Source organism: Tyto alba, unplaced genomic scaffold, assembly GCF_018691265.1.
Source record: "Tyto alba isolate M040663 unplaced genomic scaffold, T.alba_DEE_v4.0 Super-Scaffold_8, whole genome shotgun sequence".
Classification (NCBI taxonomy): domain Eukaryota; kingdom Metazoa; phylum Chordata; class Aves; order Strigiformes; family Tytonidae; genus Tyto; species Tyto alba.
In genome coordinates this window covers 15,925,410-15,949,159 of record NW_024881329.1, presented here as the reverse complement: position 1 = coordinate 15,949,159, position 23,750 = coordinate 15,925,410, and the positions used below count along the sequence as shown (strand labels likewise).

General features: G+C 39.2%; 1 protein-coding gene across 2 annotated transcripts in view; it reads left to right on the top strand.

Annotated features, from left to right (window-relative positions):
• Positions 1-23,750, top strand: part of NELL1 (neural EGFL like 1) — a 296,981-nt gene that overhangs the window by 218,940 nt on the left and 54,291 nt on the right. For both annotated transcript variants that reach the window (XM_042785467.1, XM_042785466.1), the window contains exon 15: positions 7,903-7,998. In XM_042785467.1, coding sequence (XP_042641401.1) covers positions 7,903-7,998 — 96 coding nt within the window. The remainder of the gene's footprint in view (positions 1-7,902; positions 7,999-23,750) is intronic.

Here is a 23,750-nt window from a genome sequence, read left to right as displayed (position 1 = left end):
GGAGCAGAACCTCTGCTGCTACCTTATTTTGCTTGTGTGCTTTCTCCTTACGTTCTCAGCTGTCCTCTAAACCCGCCTCAGCAACTGGTATCATCTGATTATTCTGGTGTTTGGCTTACATAGTTGGATTGTTATCAACTGCGACCTTGTGCGTACTTGGCTGAGTAAATTCAATCAGCTAATGAAATTGTGGTTTTTCCATCAATTGATTATCAAATTGCTTGTATAGTTCCGCTAGCCCATGTCGTTTCCAAAGCTGCACATTTTTGTTTACCCAGGCAGTCTGTGCCTGACCCCTCCCTTGCTTTTCCTGAATGTCCCTTTTTTCATTTGACACACATACCATCTTTGAGCCTGGTCAAGTACCAGTGGACTTCCTGGCCATTTTACTGACCACCTTATTGCAAATAAATCAGTAAAAAAGCATTTGAAAAGTATAAGAGAAGCTAGTATGACTTTCTTACGCTGCCCAGTGTAGCAGTCCCAGAGACCTGCTGATTTACACAGTGAACAAAGATGATGTCGAGAGGATGGTGCTTGCAGAGGCAGTGACCAGGAGGAGCTGTGGTTTGTGTTTCGGATAGGGAACACTGCACAGAGCAAACCACCCTCAGTGAGCACCTGTAAAGGATGGATTTGCCGACTGTCCTTCCTTTCCCTAACTCCCTGTGCTAGTAGATAATCTTTGAGCAAGTAAAGGTGTCGGGTTCAAGTCCCTTTGAAGTCCAGTCTTCTAGAAAACAGCTGTAGGTTTAAATACAGGGCAGCATTGCCAGTATATCTGCTGCTGTGTTTGACCATGAAGTACAGTTTATGCTTTTTGCTGTAGGTATCCATCACTCACTGGAGCTGATGCATGCATATAAGGCCAGCTACCAGCTAGTTTGGGATCGATGTGAGTGCCCCGTACTTTGGGTCAAAATACAGAGAAGCTGTTGGTTACTATACCGCTTCTACATCATAGAAGGTGCTGTCGTGTATGCTGTGTGAAGGACGGGGTCTCACCTTGAGCTGCACTGCAGTTGCCACTGCAAACTAGGCTAATGGCTGCTCTGCACAGCAGTTGTCTCGACAAGCTGTGGAGTACCTTGTTTATGGAAAAAAGCTAGTGGATGGCTTTATCTGTGATAAAATTAACGTAATACAGGAGTAAGTGTGGTTTTTGCTCATGAAAAACACATAGAGTATGCCCTGTTGAACAAAACAGTGTTTGCTTTCTTTAATTAAGAACTACCCTGCCCTGTGATGTGGGGAGAGGGGGCAGGAGTTTGCATTTTTGGTATTGCTATATTCTTTTCTTTTATGTAAGATGTGTCACATGTTATCTTTTTCTGCAGTGGTGTTCCTTTTGGTACTAATGGCACTTTTTTTCCAACACTTTTTTTTTTTTTTCATTGACTAGAGAAGAAACAGGGAAAATCACAAGGGGGACAGAAGCAGTGGTAGAAGCCAGAAATACCCGCTGCCAAGGCATTTTCTCTTTAACCTCCTCATCTCTGTGCTGTCAAGTTGAAGAGGCCAGCTGCTCAGTAAACAAATTGTACAGATGTTCTTAAAACATTGGTGTTTGTTACTTATTGGTGATGTTGAGATGAAGAGGGAATAGGAATTATCCACTTCCTAGAATGCTAATCAGTTGCTTCTGAGTTCAAATTCTCCTAGATAAATGAGGCGCTTCTATTTTATTTTGGTTTACTTTTTTGAAAAGTAATGGATGCATAGGATAAAGGAAAAAGAAGGGAGTATAGTGTATTATACCTTTGGTTTCATTACAGTTGGGCATTTTATATGCCTGTGGTAACACTGGCATGGCTGATGTATAACTGTAAAAGTGGGGATTATGCTGTACTAGGGCAACATCAAGAAACTGGCCTATTAAAAGGTGAGTTTGGTAACAATATCTCAGTATATGAAATTTTATAAAATATGAATGTAACAGTAATATTAACTGTGATATTTTATTATAGCTTCATGGAAAATTAAATTTTGTGTATATCAAGAAATAATATTTTACATATATCTGATTTATTTGTGAAGGTGACTTGTATCTCTTCATGGTTGAGTAATGTTCCTTTAAATTTGTAGGAAAATTTCTTGTTTTCATTTTTCTTTTAATAAAAATTTTTTATATATTTATAAGTATTTTTATTATATAATAATTACTGTATTACACTTGGAAGGAAACGGTATTTGCTTAACCTTGAGGGTTGCACACTGCTCTACCTGCTTTCCTACAGTAGGACAGTGGAGTATTTTACTGTGCTACCATACAAAAAAATTAGAGTAGTCAAGGCAATTCCTTCAGCTTTGTAGAAAGGAGGCTGGAACCCAAACTGTCCAGCTTTCCCTGTGTCTTGTAAGCAGAGGGGCTAAAAAGAGACTACAGTTTTCAATAACAGACAATAAAAAATATTTGAAGCTAGTGTTGGCATGCCTCCCTCACCCTGGCTCTCTTGTGCATTACAGCTGAGAACTAGGGAAGAACAAAAGGAATCTACAGAAATGTTAGAGATTCCACACCTTGCACTCAAAGGCTCTAGCTTCTGCTAACTTCTTTTCCTTCCTGGGGATGTCCATAATAGCCTCATTGGGAGAGGATATAACTCTGTTTAACTGGACAGGGAAAAAGAAACTACCCCATAAATACGTAGGCCAGTTGGTATGGAGCCTGTGCGTGTCCAGGAGCACGGTACCAAGTTTGTGGGTACTTCCATACTGCTCTTTGAGGAGCTCCACACCAAGAATCCACTGTCCCTCCAACATTATCACAAAACTGACATATCCAGCAGATTTATAATTTTAGCCGTTTGTTCTCTACAGATCCATCATCAAGGAGGACATGCATCAAAAATAAAACTCCTCTTCCGCAGAGAAATTATGTCTATGTAGGAAAGGTCTTTATATGATAAAGGCTTTTATTTTGGAGGAAGAAATCTGTTAGCATTACGGAGATCTGTTCACTTTGGCAGAAGCCTCCTGAAATCAATAGATTCTCTTTCCTTTACATACGGAAAACTGAGCAAGACTCTTAACAAAGGAGATTTACTCTTGTAGGCTTTACCCTAATGGCATCCTCACTTAATTTTCCTGATAAAACCTTTATTATAAATTCAGTAACCATTCTCCCTTTTAACAAGGTTGTCAGCCTGCAAATAATTTCAGAGACAGGATCTATTTTTGGGAATACATTAGCAAAATACAATCCAGCCACAATTTATCTTTCTAGTGTTAACTTTCTTTGAGTAGGAGGGAGTCTACAGTCAAGGTTTATAACTGCTAGTTCTGTGGTATTGGTGGGTCCCCATCCCCGCCCCCCCAAATGGAGTTTTGATTTTAAAAGGTCTAAACCACTGTGGAGGTCTAGATCCTACAGCCCATAGGATGTATAACAAAGCATAAGCACCAAAACAAGTAGTTTGATGAGAGCATGGGCACTCCAGCTGATTTACTATTCAGTCACTGAGCTGCTCCCTGTTGGGTCCTCTTGTCCCTAAGGCATAGGTACAGAAACGATGTAAAAATTTTCCTTAATTAATGTCTTTTGCTAAGGGTGTAAAGGAAAAATGTCATTGTTGGAAATGAATGAATTCTGATAAAATATTCTAAAAGGCTTAGCCAGAGGCAGCACTCTTAGAGAAAATAGTTCAAATAAGTGAAGTTTGGTAAAATTGCTAGCAATTGAAACTGAGTTCCTATTATTAGAGGTATTGAGTATTCTTAAAATTCAGAATAGTGTTGTCAGTACTACATATAACACAGTGAGCTCTTTTTATAGTACTTAAGGAAAGTACCCTTTAGACAAACATTTTGATTTTGTAACTATGGTCTGAGATTTGTGGATTTGATGCTACTGCTTCCTGCGGGCCTGCAATGCAGGAATTAGAGGGCTTGTGGAAGAGCCATCTGGGGAACAGCAAGATAATTCTGGCACTCCTACTTGGGGTTTTCTTCTCTTGCATAAAAATGTAAGAATGAACCACCTCCCCCAAATCCACCAAACCCCAAGCAACAAAGACAGAGTTAGTCTGTATTGCAGGGGGCTTCTCAGTGTCTGCCAAATTGAAAAGGAGAGTTGAATTCTTTCCTTCTGCAGCTGTTGTCCAGCTTCTTCCTCAGATTTATCCTCTGACATCCATATAACAAACTAGTGCCTCAGTTACTCCTGATGCCTTGGGCAGTACAGAGTCCCTTCGCTCAGGAACCTTTAGTACAGCAGTTCTCCAGGGTGTCTCTGTACAGATACAGGGGGGTTTTTTAAGTTGCTAAGATGTGACATGTAAAGGACAAGGGAATTTCAAAATGCTTGACAAGCAAGTGCTGGCACGTTTGGATATGCATGTAGGAGGTGTGTTTTGATATGGATATGTAGGAAGAAATAGAAAGATAGAGTTTTGACCTGTGGCAGGCATCCCAGTCTTTCTCTCCCAGATGTGAATAGCATGCTTGGCTGTGCCTATAGATGTCAAGACCTGGCTGCTGCACTGACATAGCACAGTTTTTGCAATAATGGGAAAAGTCTTTTATATGTCCAGCTATGTCTCATAAGCCTTTCTCTCTTAGTAATATTAAAAAGAACAAAAGAAAACACCACCTTACTGTGCAGACCTAGGAATAGGATTTATTTTAAGAAGCAGACATTTGACATTGCTAAATTGAGTAGTATTGGTTATGGTGGCAAAAAAAGTGTTTAAGAGCTCTAAGGGAAGCCCTGTTACCTACCTATCCCTATCAGCTCAAGCAACTTTCAATGGACTTGTGTGATTATTATAGACAATGAACATTTTCTTTTTTTATGTTCTTTCTGACTTGTTTTATTTTGAAAGCCTGGTGTAGTTCTTTCTCAGTGCAGTATGGTATATGTTGTAGATGAACTGTTTATTTTTTCATAGAATCGGAGAATGGTTTGTGTTGGAAGCGACCTTAAAGATCATCTAGTCCCAACCCCCTGCCACAGGCAGGGATACCTTCCACCAGCTCAGGGTGCTCCAAGCCCCATCCAACCTGGCCTTGAACCCTTCCAGGGAGGGGGCAGCCACAGCTGCTCTGGGCACCCTGTGCCAGTGTCTCACCACCCTCACAGCGAAGACTTTATTCCTTGTATTTAATCTAAATGTACCCTCTTTCAGTTTAGAACTGTGACCCCTCATCCTATCCCCAGCCCCCTGATCCAGAGTCCCTCCCCACCTTTCCTGCCCCCCCTTTAAGCCCTGGGAGGCCGCTCTGAGGTCTCCCCGGAGCCTTCTCTTCTCCAGGCTGAACCCCGCCAACTCTCTCAGCCCGGCCTCCCAGGGGAGCTGCTCCAGCCCCCCCAGCATCTTCGTGGCCTCCTCTGGCCCTGCTCGAGCAGCTCCGTGTCCTTCTGCTGTTGGGGACCCCCGAGCTGGCCCCAGCACTGCAGGGGGGGTCTCACGAGAGCACAGTAGAGGGGGAGAATCCCCTCCCGGACCTGCTGGCCACACTGCACTTGATGCAGCCCAGGGCATGTTTGGCTTTCTGGGCTGTGAGCGCACATTGCTGGCTCATGGTCAGTTTTGAATCCACCAACACCCCGAAGTCCTTCTCTGCAGGGCTGCTCTCAATCTCTTCCTCGCCCAGCCGGGATTTCTGCTTGGGATTACCTTGTGCCATGTGCAGGACCTTGCACTTGTCCTTGTTGACATTGTGAGGTTTGTGTGGGCCCACCTCTCCAGCCTGTCCAGGTCCCTCGGGATGGCATCCCTTCCCTCCAGCGTGTCACCGCACCGCACAGCTCAGTGTTGTCGGCAAACTTGCTGAGGGTGCGCTCAGTCTCACTGCCCGTGTCACCAACAAAGATGTTAAACAGCCCTGGTCCCAACTCTGACCCCTGAGGAATGCCACTTGTCACTGCTCTCCACCTGGACATTGAGCCTTTGATCGCAACTCTTTGAGTGCGACCATCCAGCCAATTCCTTATCCACTGAGTGGTCCCTCCCTCAAATCCATGACTCTGGAATTTAGAGATGAGAGTATTGTGTGGGACAGTGTCAAATATTTTGCACAAGTCCAGGTAGATTTTTTTTTTTGCCGATGTTTTCCTTTTTTGCCTTTTATATCTACTCTTCCACAAATTCTATTTCTTTCGATGCCATGCAGAAATGTATTAATACTTCATGAAAGTCTCTGCTCACTCTCAATTTCAAACCAGAAATAAATCGACATGAAGAATTTAACTTGCATCTTCTCTGTAAATGCTGAGATTAGAAATGAGAAAAATTCTGTCAAGATCTCCAGAGGGGATCTTTTGAGTCTCATCATGTTTTTCATATATTTTACAGCTGAATTTCATACTAGTACTTTCAGCACAGTTATACTTTTCTACAAATATTTATATGCAAAAAAAAAAAAAAAATACTACTCTTAAGCCATATTTCTCTTTTTCCTGTACAGTGTAAATTGACTGGTTTGAAAATAGATATATTCCAGAAGATTGCCCTATGGAGTGTGTCCATTGATGAGCAGGAAGTGTTACTGGCCAAAACCCATGCTTTCTCCACACCACTGCCACACGCCAGTCAGAGGAGTGCTTATGATGTTCTACTGCTATCTTCTCTAACTCACTTTATTTTTTTTCTCCCTGTGTTATCCTCCATAAAACAGTATGGCGTGCTATGAATTATATGTTTAGAGGAAAGCAGATCTGTCTATCAATTCAGTCAAGAGATATGATGGTGTGCTTTTTTGCCTCTAAGTGGTTAACAATTACAAAAGATTCTTTTTAATGTTTAGTACTTTATTCACTTTATTTTTCTTTTTAATGCATTGGAAAATAAATCTTAAACATTTCTTCTGTTATCTAGCACTTTAAGCCTTTTCATAGCATTTGTAACATCTCTTTGCCAACACTCCATCTGTGATTTTAGCTTGCAGGAAACACTTTGCAATTCTGTTATTAGCCTAGATGCAGAGAGCTGCTGTTTAAATATTAATTGTAACTTCCCTCTTAAGTGCAGTCAAACCCACTGAGTAACTTGGGAAGTTCAGTAAATATCTTGGCCAGGGTGGAGTGCGTGTTGTGGATAGGGCCTGCTCTTAGTCTTGGCAAAAAGGTCTTATTTGAGTTAACGCTACAAAACAGATCATGTTCTGTGCTTGCCGTTTTCTTTCCCCTTCTTACCTCAGTGCCACTACTTGTACACACACAACAAAAAGAAAGGAAAAAGAATAACATTAAACTGCTGGTATACTCCTTGCACAGTTAGTGGATTTCCTGCTAGAAGTGAGAGGAACACCACAGAGTGTGGTTGTAAGAAAAGATGTCAGATCCATCAGTTGTTCCAAATCCTAGTTATTGGACAAATACATTTCTAACATACTTCTATATTGCCCTGTCAAGAATCACACCTCAGTTAGAAGCATTATCTTGTGGCTGAGCCCTTCTTTTCTGTTTTCAGTCATGAGCTTCACCCTATTTCATTTCTTGATTCCCCAAAGTATGCTTTACACTTCAAAATAAAAAAGTAGGATAATATTACAGACGTTTTAGTAACGTGTATTTGTTAGAAGTAAGAAACAAAGTAGTTAACAGTATCTGACCAGTCTGTTTTCTGTGGATCACCAGAGCATTGTAATTGTAATACTCATATTGGGTATAATTGAAAGATCATCCCTGTTAAAATAGTATGTTGTATTTTTCCCTCTTTTCTTCTTCCAGATGGTTATTAATCTTTTATTGGTGAGGTGGTTTGCCTACGGTGTAATCTGAGACTTTTCCTCATGTCATTTAAGTGAGTTACATCTCTTTGTATTTGCAGGTGGACTGAATTTTAATACGTTGAGTTCTGTTAATTGCTTAGAATTTAGATGTTTTTCTTAGTATCTTGCAAATGTATATTGAACTTTTAAAAAATTAAGTAGGACCCACATATTCCTTTTATTTTTCAGCATTCTGTGAAGAAGGGTGCAGATACGGTGGAACTTGTGTAGCCCCCAACAAATGTGTTTGCCCTTCTGGATTCACAGGAAGTCACTGTGAGAAAGGTAAAGCCTTACTGAAACACAACTTATTCTTTGGTAATGAGAAATATGATATGCTGAATTAAGAAATAATTACTTTCCATTCATTCGTTCTGCTTGATACTTTCTGTTCATTGAAGATATGACTGTTCCATAGCTGCCTTTTCCTAACTGAAATCTAGTATTAAATTAAATATGGGAAGTTTTAGACAATCAGACATGTATCTGCTGCTCCTTCCAGTGGACTATTTTAGTTAATTAGAGGGGATGGTAAATGAAAACTGTTTACTCTACCGATTTCCTGTGGTTCAAGCTCAAGGTTACCTTCTACTTTTTCTGAATCTGTTGGGCAAATTAGACCAGAATTCGGATTCTTGCTTTTCACGTAACGTTATTGAATTCTTAGATTTTATTTGTTTGTAAGTCACTGAACCCACTGATTTTCATAGAATCACAGGCTATTCAAATATCTCACCAGTGATGATTTGATTCTGTCTTTTCCCAGATTTTTTCTGTTTCAAGATTTGCTTCTGATAACCTCATAGGCCCACCTTTTGGTTTGTTTCACAGAGATCTGGTTCCTTGTCTGCCTTCAATGAGAAGGAAGGGATCTTACAGAATTCCATGTAGGACTGATTAGATTCTTTATACAGCAGATTTGGGTTTTGATTTTGGTCAGTATTTATTGAGGTTGTATTTCACTTAATTATAGGGGGTTTTGTGTTACGTGTTTGTTCATAAAACTTTTGCCTTTACTGGTGGAAATAAAGTGGATTGTTAATGCAGGTTGCAGTATGGGTAAGATTACAATTGGTGAGGTTTTTTTATAGGAAAAAAAAAAAAAAGAAAACCAAGAAATAACTTTTAAAGGATAAGTTAAATAACTGGAACCACTTGTTACCCAGAGATTGTTCAGTAATTTGTGTATAGGAGTGTCTGTTTAATACATGGCTGTTGTGTTATAATATACAAAGTAACTTAAGACCAGTTGTCAACAAATCTGCTTTGAGTAGCTTCTGAAAGCTGCTAAAGCTTTTTATGGATATATGTAAATCACTGTATACTAAAATTCCCTAGTTTCTAGTTGTCAGAGTTGTTTCTAATTATGTAAGAATGAACTAGGACACTAGTATTTTAATATCATCTTGAATAAATTTGAGTACTGCATTTTTTTTTCCTATGGACTTTGTGTTACTTACTTTAAATAGAAAAAAGCTCCCAAGCCTCCTGACATTCAGCAGTAAGTAACGGTAATATACATGAGGAAGTAATACAAGAAGTTTACCTGCCATAGCTCCCCAGCTGCTAATCCTTCCTGCTGGTTACCCTCTCCCATGTATAATTTGATTTTTCCTTTCTGAAACATCTGTTATTCAGAGGGAACGGTATTCAGAGGGATGCAGGATACCAGAGTCATATTGTGTGTATGTGAAAATACTGTACCTGCATTGCCCAGGGGTGCCCTACCTACCTGGGGAGCCAGTGGCTTCAGGCCAGCTTTCAGCTCCAACTGCCTTACATGTCTTTCACCCAAGAATCATGGAACTATCTTTTTTCTTATAGCTGTAAAGGGACTTTCATAACTAGAACACAGATTCTTTAAACTATTGAAGTGTTGGTTTAAAATTGATAAATGGATGACATAACTGTTGTTGACTCCTGTGTTTTTCACATCCATTTTATTGTTTTGATCTAAAATAGGAATTAGCACACCCAGTAAAGGAAACATGACAGGCATGATACTGTCATTATATCAAGAAATTTAGAGGTAGATGTCAGAAGGAGCTAGATTCTGTGTATAAAATGTATATGACTTGAACTAAAAGGAAGTTTATTTTTTTCATTGAAGATGGGTAGGATTTACCAGTATGCTACAAGTCAAGCTAATGATGGTAAATGAGAAGTCTGATGTGCAAACTGGTTTGAAAATAAATAGGGCTTTGCGTATGAGACATTGTCATGTTTTGGTTGTGTTAGAGAGTTTGAAAACTTCAGCAGGTATACCTTATGTCATATGCGTATTTCAGTGGCTAAGTGCATACCAGTTCTATGTGAGAACAGCTTCAGCCTTCTGAAGGCGCCTGTCATGGAAAAACTAAATGTTCAGAGTAGAAAGGTGATGATCCACCTGTGAAGCAGGCTTCCCTTTGCTTACCTGCTTACTCCTCAAAGATGTAGTGCTGTCAGGAAGAGGGGACAGTGAAGTAAAGACTTTCCTCATAGTCTCACTGCAGTTTGCTGCAGTGTTTTTAGAGGATATTGAAAGTATTAAAAAAACAAGTTGGTGTATTGTGTTTTGGTTTTGTTTTGTTTTGTTTTTTTTTTTCACGTTGCCTGTAATGTTAGAAGAAAGCACTTAGTTATATTTAACATATGGTAGCACTCCCTCAATCATTATGACATGAGCTGAAGATGGTGAAATGGTGGGGCATCACTTTAAATCAAAGCTTAAATGTTCTTTGTAAAATCTTGTCTCATGGAAGCTCATGGTGAACTGATGCATAGCAGATGTAAAATTATCTGTTTTGGTAACATATTCTGTTTGCCCCGGTGCATTTAAAAATGTCCTTCAAACTGACGACACAGCAATTTCTTATACGTTATTTGTGAGCTGAAAGGACTCGTCACCGGCTAAAAACAGTATGACCCAAATTGGCTTCAACATAGTGTAAAGGGTAAAATGAACCAGTAATTAGAAATGTTGAAAAGCAGGTGCATTTATTTCTGAATATGAATCATATGTTACTCATCACTTCTGACTGCCTGGTAGAAATTATGATATTAGGTTAATTAAAAATTCAGAGATATTTGAGAAGGATAGGATTTATGTTGGTAATTTACTCAGGTGAAATTAAAATACACATTTAAGGCTTATGTACAAATACATAATTCAACATGCTGCTAAGAAGAATTACCTCTTGCCAGTTGCTTTGCCTGAAATGAGGAATCATCATAACAGTTGTGGGGCTGCTTTTTCTTTTTGAAAGTGAACTGCAAATTGATATCCAAAGATACTGTCGAGTAATTCCTCCTTCCATAACATTAAGTATGTGCTTGATGCTTCTTACAGAATTTTTGTTGTTTTCTATTTAGAATCTGAATTACTAATCATTTTTTTGTTTGTTTGTTTTGTGTTTAGCTGGCTAGGGCTGAAATCAATGATCTATGTGATCATTACCATTTCTGATCATATTGCGATACCTGTGCTAGAAAGTTTTTATGTGAGATTTTTGCTGACATTACTGTATGGTTCCAGCATGTATGTGCCTGATGGCTGAGCTGGAGATACGCATCCTTAACTGGATGTAACACTGTTGGCTTAAGCCTAGATGCATCCTTGGCAGGGATCCCTGTTAAAGGCTTTGGAGAGACGTTTTGGTGTGCAGAGAGGAATGCAGACACAGTACTGTATGAGAGTTGTTGGCAGGATGGACTCAAATGCCTTATTTTTCCATCCAGTGATGTTTCTCCATCTCATATTTTTACAACATAAAAAAAAAAAAAAAAAATTCCCTTAATTCCTTGAGCTGCTTTTCTCTCTTTGTGGTTGAGCCACAGCTCCGTGGAGTTATAGTGCTGGTTTTGTAGACAGGGTTCATTATTATTCTGTGTTTGTGGAATGTTAGGCATTACTGCCACTGATGAAGTGGTGTGGATGAGTTAGGCAGGACAATGTACGATATCCAGGGCAGGAGTAAACATGATTGAGTGCCTAGAAATTGCACTCCTTGAACACCTGCCTGTATGTGGTAAAGTCCTATGTGTGGGCCTAAGAAATACATATCCACTTTTATACAGATCCAGGATGGTGATCAGCTGTAGCAAAAACCTGAGATAAGGGAGTTTGGTACAGTGTCTGTCTGTACAAATTAGAACTTGAGGCAATGAGCAGGAAATGACAGAAGGGTTTGAAGCAGTATGTTCCCAACTAGGGGCAAGTCAGGAAAAGTGCAGTATTTCTCCAAAGGTGCAAGAAGACTTTTGGCAGTGGTGGGCATCACCTTCAAAAGGGATTCAGAATGATTGTACCACATCTTTCTTCCCTTGGCTCATGACAGCTGCTGCCTGAGCTGGTACACAATGGATGGAGAATATGTTTCTGGTAGATTAGAAGGACACTGTATAGGCTGGAGCTCAGAGAGATAAATATTTTTGTGGTAGCTACGTGTGTATTCATAGTGTTTGTAAAGTACTGGAGAACAGTTTTGTCACAGAATGAGAGTGCTGTCAAAGAATTACCTGCTGATTGTAAACAGTCAGAAGCAAGGGTAAAACATGGCAGTGAAACATAAGATGTGATAATTACTGGGTTTATTTTTTTTTATGTTGTTTTGGACTGTGTGCACAAAAGATTGTCTGATATTGGGGTGAGAGGTCATTTTTCAGTATATCTCATGGCTGAGAAATGTGCTTTGAATCCCAATCATTATATTGCGAGTGAAAAAAAAGTAATTAAGAAATCAATACCTGCAGTATTGCCATTGTTACCTATGGATTCTTCAGTGCAGTCATAGATTTCACAGGTGTGTAAAGAAATGTTGCTATGCTTATATCTTGAAGGTGGGTATGTCATGTGTACATCGTGAAAATGAGAAGGTTTTTAGCTGATTTGTTTCATAATAGTTAACAGTACCTGGAGTTGTCTAAGAAGCTGCCTACTTCGTGTACTCATTTCTTAAACTGCTTCTTCTGGAATATGTTGTCCTCTGCAGTCCTTTGGGTAAAACTCCCTACAGTCTACATTCCTTTGGACACTAGAAATAGACAAAAATGTGGGAATTATATTTCCATGTGCTATTTATTTGATTTCTGAGCTGGATCAATCTTTAAGTGTGTAGCTACCAAAGACATTTAAGTTGAGGAACCTGGTTTAAAAAAAATAAGCAAACAAAAACCAACACAAAGCAGAGAAAGAGATTTTTCAGTGAGTATGGTAAGCTAAATGTCAAAACTCTCTACCTTTCTCTATCTAAGATATTTTGTAAAATACAAAGCAAGGTTTATTTTTGGAAACAAACCAGCTGTGCAACTGTGGGCACAAGGCTTTGCATGAGATTCTTTCTAAAGCCTCTCATTTCAAGGTGAGGCAAAGCTAGTATAGTGCGAGATAGAAGGGGTGAATTGAATAATGCTTAACTTATTACAGAAAACAGTGGTTGTGGTTGATATGACACTCCTGAGTGTGTGACAGATCCAGAGAAGGCAGATGCTCCAGGTGGCTGAGGTTACCCTGCTCCATTTGCTGCCAAGCTGTTTACAGCATTTGCCCCGGTGGTGCTTACCACAAAATGGCAAGGGGTGATATCTTAATGTGATAGAAGAGACAAAGCTGTCATTTGTAAAGATAGCTGGGAATAGATCAAAGATTATCTGCTAGAAAAATCTGATTAAGACCGTCTGAGGATCAAGGGGACATCTGTCTGCAAATCAACAAGTAACTCAGTAGAAGAAAAAAGTTCTATCTCACACTGCCAAGACAAAGAAAAGTGAAATCTCCCAGTCCAAGAACACTATTCATCCTCCCAGCTGACCATAGCATGAGGAGGCTGTACTTGTTTTTGTACTGCTTACGCTGCCTCATATAGTGTAAAAATACAGTTTCAAATGCCAGGAAAAACACTAAGCAGACACTGAGTTTGGGGTGGTTTTTTTTTTTTTGCAAGGGATATTTTTATATTGCTGTATAGCTTATTTGTTATGTTCAGGTGTCTGGATCTGTGTATTTTTGTGTGTTTGTAATGAAAGGAATATCTGCTATGTTAATCTTTCATGTTAGCTGAGATGATACCTTGACATTCCAGGTAACAAATGGCTCTAATATTCTAATATTTCATAATTTTATGACTTGTGGTCATATGTATCGGGTTTGAGTGGCAAGGTTTTGGTAGTGGGGGGACTACAAGGGTGGCTTCTGTGAGAAGCTGCTAAAAGCTTCCCCCGTGTCCGACAGAGCCAGTGCCAGCCAGCTCCGAGACGGACCCACCGCTGGCCAAGGCTGAGCCCAGCAGTAATGGTGGTAGCGCCTCTGGGATAATGTATTTAAGGAGGGGGAAAACTGCAACAACTGCAGCCAGAGAGAGGAGTGAGAACATGAGAGAGCAACTACTCTGCAAACTGCAAGGTCAGTGAGGGAAGAGGAGAGGAGATACTTCAGGCACCAGAGCAGAGATTCCCCTGCAGCCCGTGGTGAAGCCCACGGTGAGGCAGGCTGTGCCCTGCACCCATGGAGGCCCACGGAGGAGCAGATGCCCACCTGCAGCCCGTGGAGGACTCCACGCCTGAGCAGGTGGATGCACCCAAAGAAAGGTGTAACCCTGTGAGAAACCCACGCTGGGGCAAGCTCCTGGCAGGACCTGTGGAGAGAGGAGCCCGTGCTGGAGCAGGTTTTCTGGCAGGACTGGTGACCCCACACTGGAGTCATTTTGTGAAGAGCTGCAGCCCGTGGGAAGGACTCATGTTGGAGAAGATCATGGAGGACTGTCGCCCCTGGGAGGGAGCTCACGCTGGAGCCGGGGAAGAGTGTGAGGACGCCTCTCACTGAGGAGGAAGGAGCAGCAGAGACAACGTGTGATGAACTGACCACAGACCCCATTGCCCGTCCCCCTGTGCCGCGGGGGGGGAGGAGGGAGAGAAATAGAGAGTGAAGTTGAGCCCAGGAAGAAGGGAGGGGTGTGGGAAAGGTGGTTTAAGATTTAGTTTTTATTTATCATTATCCTACTTTGATTTGATTGGTAACAAATTAAACTAATTTCCTCAGACTGAGTCTGTTTTGCCCATGATGGTCATTGGTGAGTGATCTCTCCCTGCCCTTATCTCAATCCATGGGCCTTTCATTATATTTTCTTTCCCCTGTCCAGCTGAGAAGGTGAGAGATAAAGCAGCTTTGGTGGGTACCTGGCATCCAGCCAGGGTCAACCCACCCACCACGTCATAGAATATCTCTTTCATAGTGTTCTGACTTGGTGAGGGATGTATTTTTTTTTTGAAGTCACAGAAAATTGTGTTGGTTTTTCCCCCTCTTTGATCCCCAAAGCTTGCACTTGGAAATTTGGGTACTGCTACATTTCTTACCCTGTCTGGGATTATGCTTGCAACTCTAGGTTCCTACAATTTGAATTTCTCCACTCAAATTATACTGACCTCACTCTGACCAGTGTCTATATGCCAGCTGGGCCTGTCAGGTATTGCTTAAGGATGCGGTTTTATTTAGACAAGAGAAAGGCATAGTTTAGCTAGTTGTCATCTGATGTGTATCTGGATTCAGTCAAAACAATGTAATCAAGACAATTTCTGTTAATCAAAATTTACAGTGCACGTAAGATCCAAACCCAGATTATAAAACCTTTATTCTTTTGCCTTAAACATTAAGAAAAATACCTTTAGATATTTTCTTGGCATGCCATTTTCTTTGTGTTCCAGTTCCTGTTCTGGATGTTCTTGGATTAATATATTGTGAAGGCCTACTATAGAACTTATTATAGAGTTTACAGAAATAGCTACTGTGTTTTATTATTCCTTTGTTAACCTTGTAGTGAACTGAAAATACATGTGGTATTTGAAGAAATGAATGGATGTGATGTCATGAAGCCAGTGTCTTTGCATCTTCTTTTTCTTATGGAGCAATAGATTTGACTCCTTCACTGTGTCTGTCTTGCTGAAAAGTTGGCCATTAAAAATCTAAACAGAAAATTACAGTAGGTGCTTTGGAAGGGAAGGAAAAGAACAGGAAACTTAGAAGGAGATTGATGGCTCTCCTAGACTTCCAGTGATGATGGAGGAGTTAACAGAAGGAGAAACTCCAAATAAAATTATGCCATCTCCTCTAGGTTCAGATACCCTGACAAAGATTTGGATGGTAACCTGTGTTCAATCTCTTAAAAAGCTTTTAGCAATTGTCTTGAAATTAGAGATGAGTGGTCCTTGTAGCAGTATGGGGTGAACTGACTGTATATTAAAAATTGACTTTTTGATGTGGTGAGGACTAACAAACACAACTTCCATAGAACCATTTTAAAGCAAAATGGCTCTGTAGTGCAGCAGAATTAGGTGATTGAGTAAATCAAGTTCTACATGAGAGACACCCTCTGCCACACTTGAGTTGAATTTTCAAAAGGCCCTGCACAGGGCAAGGCTGCATAAACTCTGTGAAGTTTAAGAAAATACAGGAGCATGTGAGCACCATTCAGCTAAATGTTTACATGAGCTGTACCAGTTGGGGCATCTTTGCAACCATCCTGTCCCCAAAAATGTTCTATGAGCTCTCACATGTCCTCATTCCCATGTTACCAGATGCTTGTGGCAACCAGTGGCCAGACAGACATTGTCCAACTTGGAGTAACTTCCAGTACAAAGTAAAGGAGGAGGTAAAGTGAGAGTCCTTGTGTTTCCTTGGGGATGGCCTTGCTGCACATGCTGCTCCTTAGGGAGCCTCTCGACAAAGACAACACTCCTGGAGTTGTGCCTTACACTACTTGGGTGCTGTCACACAGTGGCATACGTTTACGAAGGAGAAGTTGTCTTGCGATGGTGAAGAGATGCACATGAAAAGGTTATGGTGAATTTCCCCAGGTTGAATGTAACTGCAAATAGAAGGATGCCTGTATGGTTTGCTTCTCTCTTGTGCCTGGAAGATGCAGAGCATGGTGCAGGGGCTGAAGGCAGTGTTCACAGTCAAAAAGGAGATGTCTGTCTTTCCCAGGTGAAAGAAGAGTATGCTGTGAGGAATATAGGCTATTCTAGCTAAATGGGTCAAAAATGTCAGGGCCTCTCTTTGCCCTCTACTTAGTACCTGGAAATCACTGAGGGAAAGGGAGGTTTGTTTATTCTTGTTTTCTTTGTTTCAACTGCTGTTACACATAGAGTGTTAGATGTTTATTCATCCATGAGTTCTAATTATGTACTACAGGAGGAACATCACATTTAGAAAGAGACAGGTAAACTAAGCAGTAGGAAACTCCGAAGCTCTAAGTACAAAACCCCCATATTTCCCCTGAACTTCCTACTGCCTGCAGCCGAATTTTGTACAAAAGCCTTGCTCAAACTGAGCTGTTGGAATTTGTTCCCAGCTTGAGGCCATGTTACATTGGCCCTTTTTTGAAAGGCTTGGTCCCTGACTTAGTGTTCGTCTGGTTTATCACCAGGGTCATCTCCCACCCCTTCTGTGCAGTTGTATACGCTTCAGTTTCTTGGATTCCGAGGGCCCGGGACATGGGATTTAAATTTGCTTCAAGTGACAGAATCACTATTGAATATGTTAAATAAAACAGAAAACTACAAAGCACGCAAAGATGTGAGCAAATATTTATATTTGAGCAAATAGATATATGAATGTATTAATAAAATTTTTGTTTTGCAATGAAGAAGTTTCCATGCTTGTGATGTGAGCTGTACAGAAAAGACAATTGCTTTAAAATATCTACTTCATGATGAATTAACTACAAACCACAACTCATTTTAGTATGGTTAATGTTAAAAACCCCAAATCGGCTTGCATGCACTGCAGTAATGCTAATTTTATAACCTAGTTTGTCAGGACATTCCAACACCCTTTTTTGGTTCTTCCAGGCAGATGTTTGCATCAGTGAGAAACAGAATGTTTCTAAGGAGAAATACCAGAATAGGTAGTGGACTAACTAAATAAATATTAAATAAAAACTACCTCAGTCTATCCAACTACAGGTAGTATTTAGGGGACATTACTGAGTTTAATAAACTCTTTGCCACCTTACTTTTTCTTATTAATAGCCTGCTCTGGACTGGAGAGTCAACCATGAATATTTAAATTTGCTGATAACCTAGAAATATAACTTGAGATGTGCAGAGCAGGTGCAGAGATGTACACGTTTTTTAAGACAGAAATCTTATTGGCTTCAGTGGGAATTTCACCTGAGTGGAAGCCTTAGGATCTAGTACAATTGAATTAGGTGAAATAAAAAGTAAATGGCTCTAATGAAATAAAAGAATGTTTAGACTGTGTTTTTTATGTGGAACAAGCTGTGTTAGTTGTACTTACCAATAATAAATATGCCATTTTTAACTCATTGATCTATGGCACAAATCTAACTAGATAATGTGAGAGTAGGATCCTTTTTAAATGGGGCAGAGAATTCAATCTCTTCAGAAAATTTGTAGAATTGTGAGAACTATGTAGAGCCACATTTCTACTGAAGGTTAATACAGTAAATGGTAACATATTTCTCGAATGATCTCACTGAAATTAATCAAGGTGTGGTGAGAGAAAATGTACCTCAGTCATCAGAACACAATTTCTTTTGAGAAATAATGTGACAAGTGAAAGGAATGGAGCAAAACACTAGGCTGATGTTGTAGAGGTTATTGTGTATTTAATTCTGACAAAAAGTCAGTTTTCCCCTATTTTTTTCTTTTTTAATTTATGATTTTTTTCCCCCTGAAAAATTACGGTATGAGAGGAATGCTTTAAACTTATGGAAGTGATGCATTAGGAAAAAAATATAAGTGTAACCAGGAAGATCTTTTCCCATGTTGATAGGAATTCATCACCACAAAAGCAATAGCCACCTCCACTTGCTTTCATTGGGCCGACATTCAGAGGAAGAGATCGTGTCCCCATTCATGTGATCCTTGGAAGGCAAATAAAATGACATAACTCACTTTCTTATGTGACTTACGTAGATTGCAGTTTATATACAATTAGGATAACTAATTCGATTATTTTGATTTAGGAGTTGGGGTGAAAATGTGAGTTTAAACCCTTGTTGAAGGTAATGTCATCCTTTATTAACTGAGGTAGCCTCTGTAACATCTACAATTGTGTTTCATTTCAGTCCTTTTAAGTATCTGTTTTTGTAAGAGTAACACCCATAGTTTTCAACAGTCTCCTCCAGGAAGACTACAGAATTGGGTTGTTGGTGTACACTGCTCCAGTGAAGAAAAGCCTACAACAGAAGGAGGTGTCTCTTTGCAAAGTCTGATGAATTAAAATTAATGTGTGGACTCAAGAAAACAGGTTTTTCTTTAGGATTGTTATCCTGTCTATGTACTAAGAAAGAAAATAGAAAGTTTTGGTGATATGGAACCTTCTAGACTTTCTTTCCCCCTTCCAAGGCTTTTTCTGTATCAGGTGAAACAATTTTATTGTCTGTCGTCTGTTTGATAGTGAAGTGTCAGTTCTGTAGAAAGTACATGATGTACCCGGAGACTTCTTTTCACAGTGTGCTATTTTCTGGATAATCCAGCATATCATGCCTGGTGAAATACCAAAAAATCAATAGAGTAATATCTGTTGAGTGTGAAAAAGGCCTATGAATCTATCTCCTAGAGTGTTGCATTAAAGCCTATTCCAGATTCAGACCTCTCTAACTCACTGTGCAGATTCCTCTTGCTTTAGTTAAGCTTTTGTTCATTCCTGTAATCCCCAGAGAATGAATATGCAAGATGTTAAAATAATACTGTGCTTAATATAAGGTACATATGAAGCATAAAAGTAGCTTGGATTGTTCTGGTTGAATGTTTTCATTGCTAGTTCCCTTATGATTAAAGTAAACTTAAAATAACAGAAATAACAGTCGTACTCAACCTCAAGGAACTATGTGTCAAGGTTATTTTCAAACGTTTTATAATGTTATGATAAAAATCTGTTCAGTCCTTCACATTTGCAGAAATAGAGTTCTTCCTAAATACATCAATCATTTTTTTTTTTTTGCTTCTAAAAAGAGAACCTCTGATTTAGCAACTCAGGCAGCTGGAGTTTTCTACTATTTAAGCTGTGTAACATCTGAATTATTTCTTTCAACATGTAATATCTACTAAGTAGATCAGTCATTTCAGAGACAAACATAAATGGTGGGGTTTTTACGTGAAAGAGTAAAATCCCCTTTCTTATTTGATTTTTTTTTCTGAAGAGACATTCCCTGTATGCTGGCAATCTAATCTTTCAAATGGTACTCATTTATCTTTTGAATGAGACATGAAATGAAAGCCCTAAACACTCCTGGTCATTAAAGATCCAGTTGAACCTGTATCCTATTTCAGCTCAGGTAATTACATTCTGCCTTCTTTAGCAATGTCAGTCAGAGAAATTACTTGTTTCAAATAGCTGTATGGCTAGCATGGAGTGGCACCCATGCCTTAACTTCATAGATGGCTATGTTTCTGTCATGGGTTACATATCTGTACAACTTTTGATGGTAATTATGTGGTTTTAAATGTGAAGGACTCTTAGGTGGAGTACAAGCATGTAGGTGTGTGAGGGTGAGCTCAGCTCATCCCCTGTCCTTCTCATTGCTTGGGAATTGCTCAGTGTTTGGGAAGCAGCAATATCTCTGATATGGACAGTGTGGGTTACCAGGGCCAGTTTAGAGGTTCTTGCACAGCTACTGCATCTTCTTATTGTAAGTTGTAGGGCAGCGGGGCTCTTTGAGCTGAGAAAAGCGGAGAGGCACTTAAATTGTGATTAGGATCCCATGTGTCACCCTTGAATGTGCTGCAGCCACCCCGCTTCTTTATAATAGCTTACCAGTTTATTGCCAACTTGTGCTGTAGGTACTCCTCAGTTTAAAAGAGAATAAATAGATCTCATTTCGAATATACTATTTCAATAAGTAGCCAGGATGCGTCCTTCCTTTTGCAGTTGAGCCACTGACCTTGAAAACCAGTGAAAATTTTCAGGCTCAGAAGTGAAATAGCTTTGTAGCCATGAGGAGGAGGTTAGTTCTCTTGAGTGTTACCAAAACATTTAAACTGGTCTGCTGTTAAGCAGTCAGAAGGTATGGTCAGTACATGTATTTTTTTTGCTTACATGACCAATCAAGAAGACTGAATTCCAATGAAGAGATATTTTCTGTAGATCTAGGCTCCCGTTTGATTCCTTGGGGCACAGGTAGTGCTACAGTATGGGAGAGATGTTTAGCTATTGGTAATGGTTTATGTAAGGAAAAAATTCTTTCTGGCAATTCTTTGTAATTATGTTTCCTAGAAAGAGACTGAGCACTTTCTCTGTTTTTGCCTGGTTTGTTTTTTTCTCTTTACTATAGACTGAATAAAGAATGTTCAATCAGCTGTGTCAGTCCCGCAGAAAGTAAGTTTAGTAGTGTGACAGAATAGTTTTCTTTTTTTTCTGCCAAATACTCATTCTGTCCCTTTCTGCAATAGCTATCCTGTCCACCTATTGTGACAGCCCTAGCTCTGGAAAGCCTGTCAGTCCAAAATGAATTAAATACAGGGGAAAAAAAACCTCTCCATACCACAAAGGATTTTTGTTTTGTGTCTGATACAACCCAGGAAGATTGTGAAGCCTATGGTTAATAGAAACTGCTTTTGGATGGGACTAACATTGCCTGCTAAAGCCTATCTTTATGTCCTTCACCTTGATTTGTTTTGTTTCTCACCCTTGGAATGTCCAGCACAGAATTTTTTAGTTCCGTTAACTGCATGGAGAAAATAGATATTTAATTCATACCTCAGAAATTTTCTTCCATTTTCTCATCTGAAATCTTGATTCTCCTCCAACTTTTATAGAGTTCACAGCTGATGCAGTTTATGAGATGTGTGTGCTGATAGCAATAACAATTCCCTCAGCAGTGACATTAATCATTTATAGGCTAAGGGGTCAGATACAGTGTGATAATGCCTAGCTATTCCTAATGTCTCCCTTTTGAGATGACTGAGTCATATGTTTCTTTCTGAATAGAGCTTTTTTTTTTTATTATTTTTTTTTTTTAATGTCCCCTCCCCTTGCCTTTTCTCAGCAGGCTTTATCAGGTGTATTCATTACTGAATAAGATGAAAGTTGAATATGTGGATGGATGGATGGTGGTAGGTCACTAAGAATACAGAATCTGATCAATAATGACCAGAATTTCCTGATACCTAATGTCTGTCTCACCGATTTGACTGTGGGGGGATTAGTTTAAAAATATAAAAAGAATTAAATACAAAATTACACAAGAAGAGCTACTCCACTGCTCACTTGTCCAGCCACTACAAAACCACATCTCTCTCTCTTTAAGTTGCAGGTTGTCCCAGTACTAGTAACAGTTTCTTTACTGAATGTTAAATAAATTAACTTGTGTGTTAAATACATTATAATATCACGTTGCTACAATCAGAAAAAGGAAATTGGTCGCTTATTATTCTATTTGCTCAATAGTTTAAACAGTGAACTGAGTCACTCTAAAAATAAATTGTAATAGCTCCATTGGAGAAAATTCTTCCAGGGAGAAGGAACATCCAAAATGGGAAATGTAATACAGTTGACATTGCTACTCTGTTGAATATTGTGGAAAAGTGGAAGACACCTCACTTCATTGCATTTAATGACATTTTTAATGAAGGTTAAATTCCATCTAGCTGAAGAAACTTATATGTAGTATAATCACATTTATAGATTTCATTTTACACTCTTTTTACATTACTTACTGTACATGAAGCACCAGACTTAAAGAGCACAGACAGTTTTTCCAAGCCAAATAGACAAATAAAATTACGAAAGAATTAAGGGAAGACTTTTGTATCAGTCAAAGCTAAAAATGCCAAATTTCATAAACTCCCTGTATGAGCAACAGCAAATTTCGGTTTTCCACTGAGGGAAAGATAGTATTTTTAAGACATGAAGAAAAGGGTCTGGCCAAACCAAGAAGTAACTCTTTAATTATTTTTTGTTGTTGCTTCTCTATTAGAATACACCACTTTTGAATATAAATCAAACATGATTCCTAAGCTGAAGGGCTGACCATACCTGAACCATAATGTAAAACCCAACGTACTTTGTGAACGTATAAAGCTTTACAGGCTTTCTGGTTTCCATAACCTTTTTAATTTATATTCTCAGTTGTATTGAAACGAGTTGAGAATCTTGACCTATTAAATTTGGTGAAAATTTGGGATTTTGTAAAAACTTAATTTATCTGACAGAGTCATAAAAGGCTTTGTCAGTCTTTAGCCCACTCAGTTGTTTTACACTGTGAGTAGTTGTGTTGATTTCAGTTGTCTAGTAATGATGTAAAGTACAGCTCAGTGTAAGAGCAGGTGGCTGAAAATGCTAGCCAAGGATAAATTAATCCAAAAAGCATAATTAATAGAAGGAACATAAAGTGGTAATATGTATTCATAACAACATTTTGAAGATAACATTTTATTAAGAATATGTGAGTCATTTATCTGACATTATAAACATCAAGCTTTATAAATATTGGGGTATATTGTAAGGTTGTGGTTTGTCTTTTTCTTTTAAACAATCTGTATAACACTTAAGAATTATACTTGGCTCCTTTCCAGGTCAGTAGATGATTCTAAATTTCTGGACTCAGGATGAAGCTAGTGTTTGATCCTCAAAGTTTAAATTATTCTAGTGAATGAATAAGCACTAGCTTCAACTAGGAGGCACTGAGTAAGTTTTTTCATGACTTTGAAGATTTTGACTATGGATTTTAATCTTTACAAGAAAAAAAAAACCTCGTATTAGTGTATAATGTTGTAAAGTGTTTAAGGTGGAGGTGTAAAGAGAGAACGAATGCCCTGTAATGTTGGAGTTATTACATATCAGACTGTGCGCACATAGAAAGTAAGCTGTGCTTATTGGGGAAGCATAGAGGCAAAAACGAAGAATGGAGGGTCTAATTCCAGTCTTTGTCTTGTGTATATCATATATAATGGCATGTTATGTGACTGTTTGCACTGTTTGGGAATGCTGCCACAAGTTAAGGCGGCAGAAGCTTACTTAGCACAGAGCATCTTTTCTCTAGATTACATGGAAAAGCATAGAGTCTTTAAATATGTTTGGAGTGTTACTAGTTTGT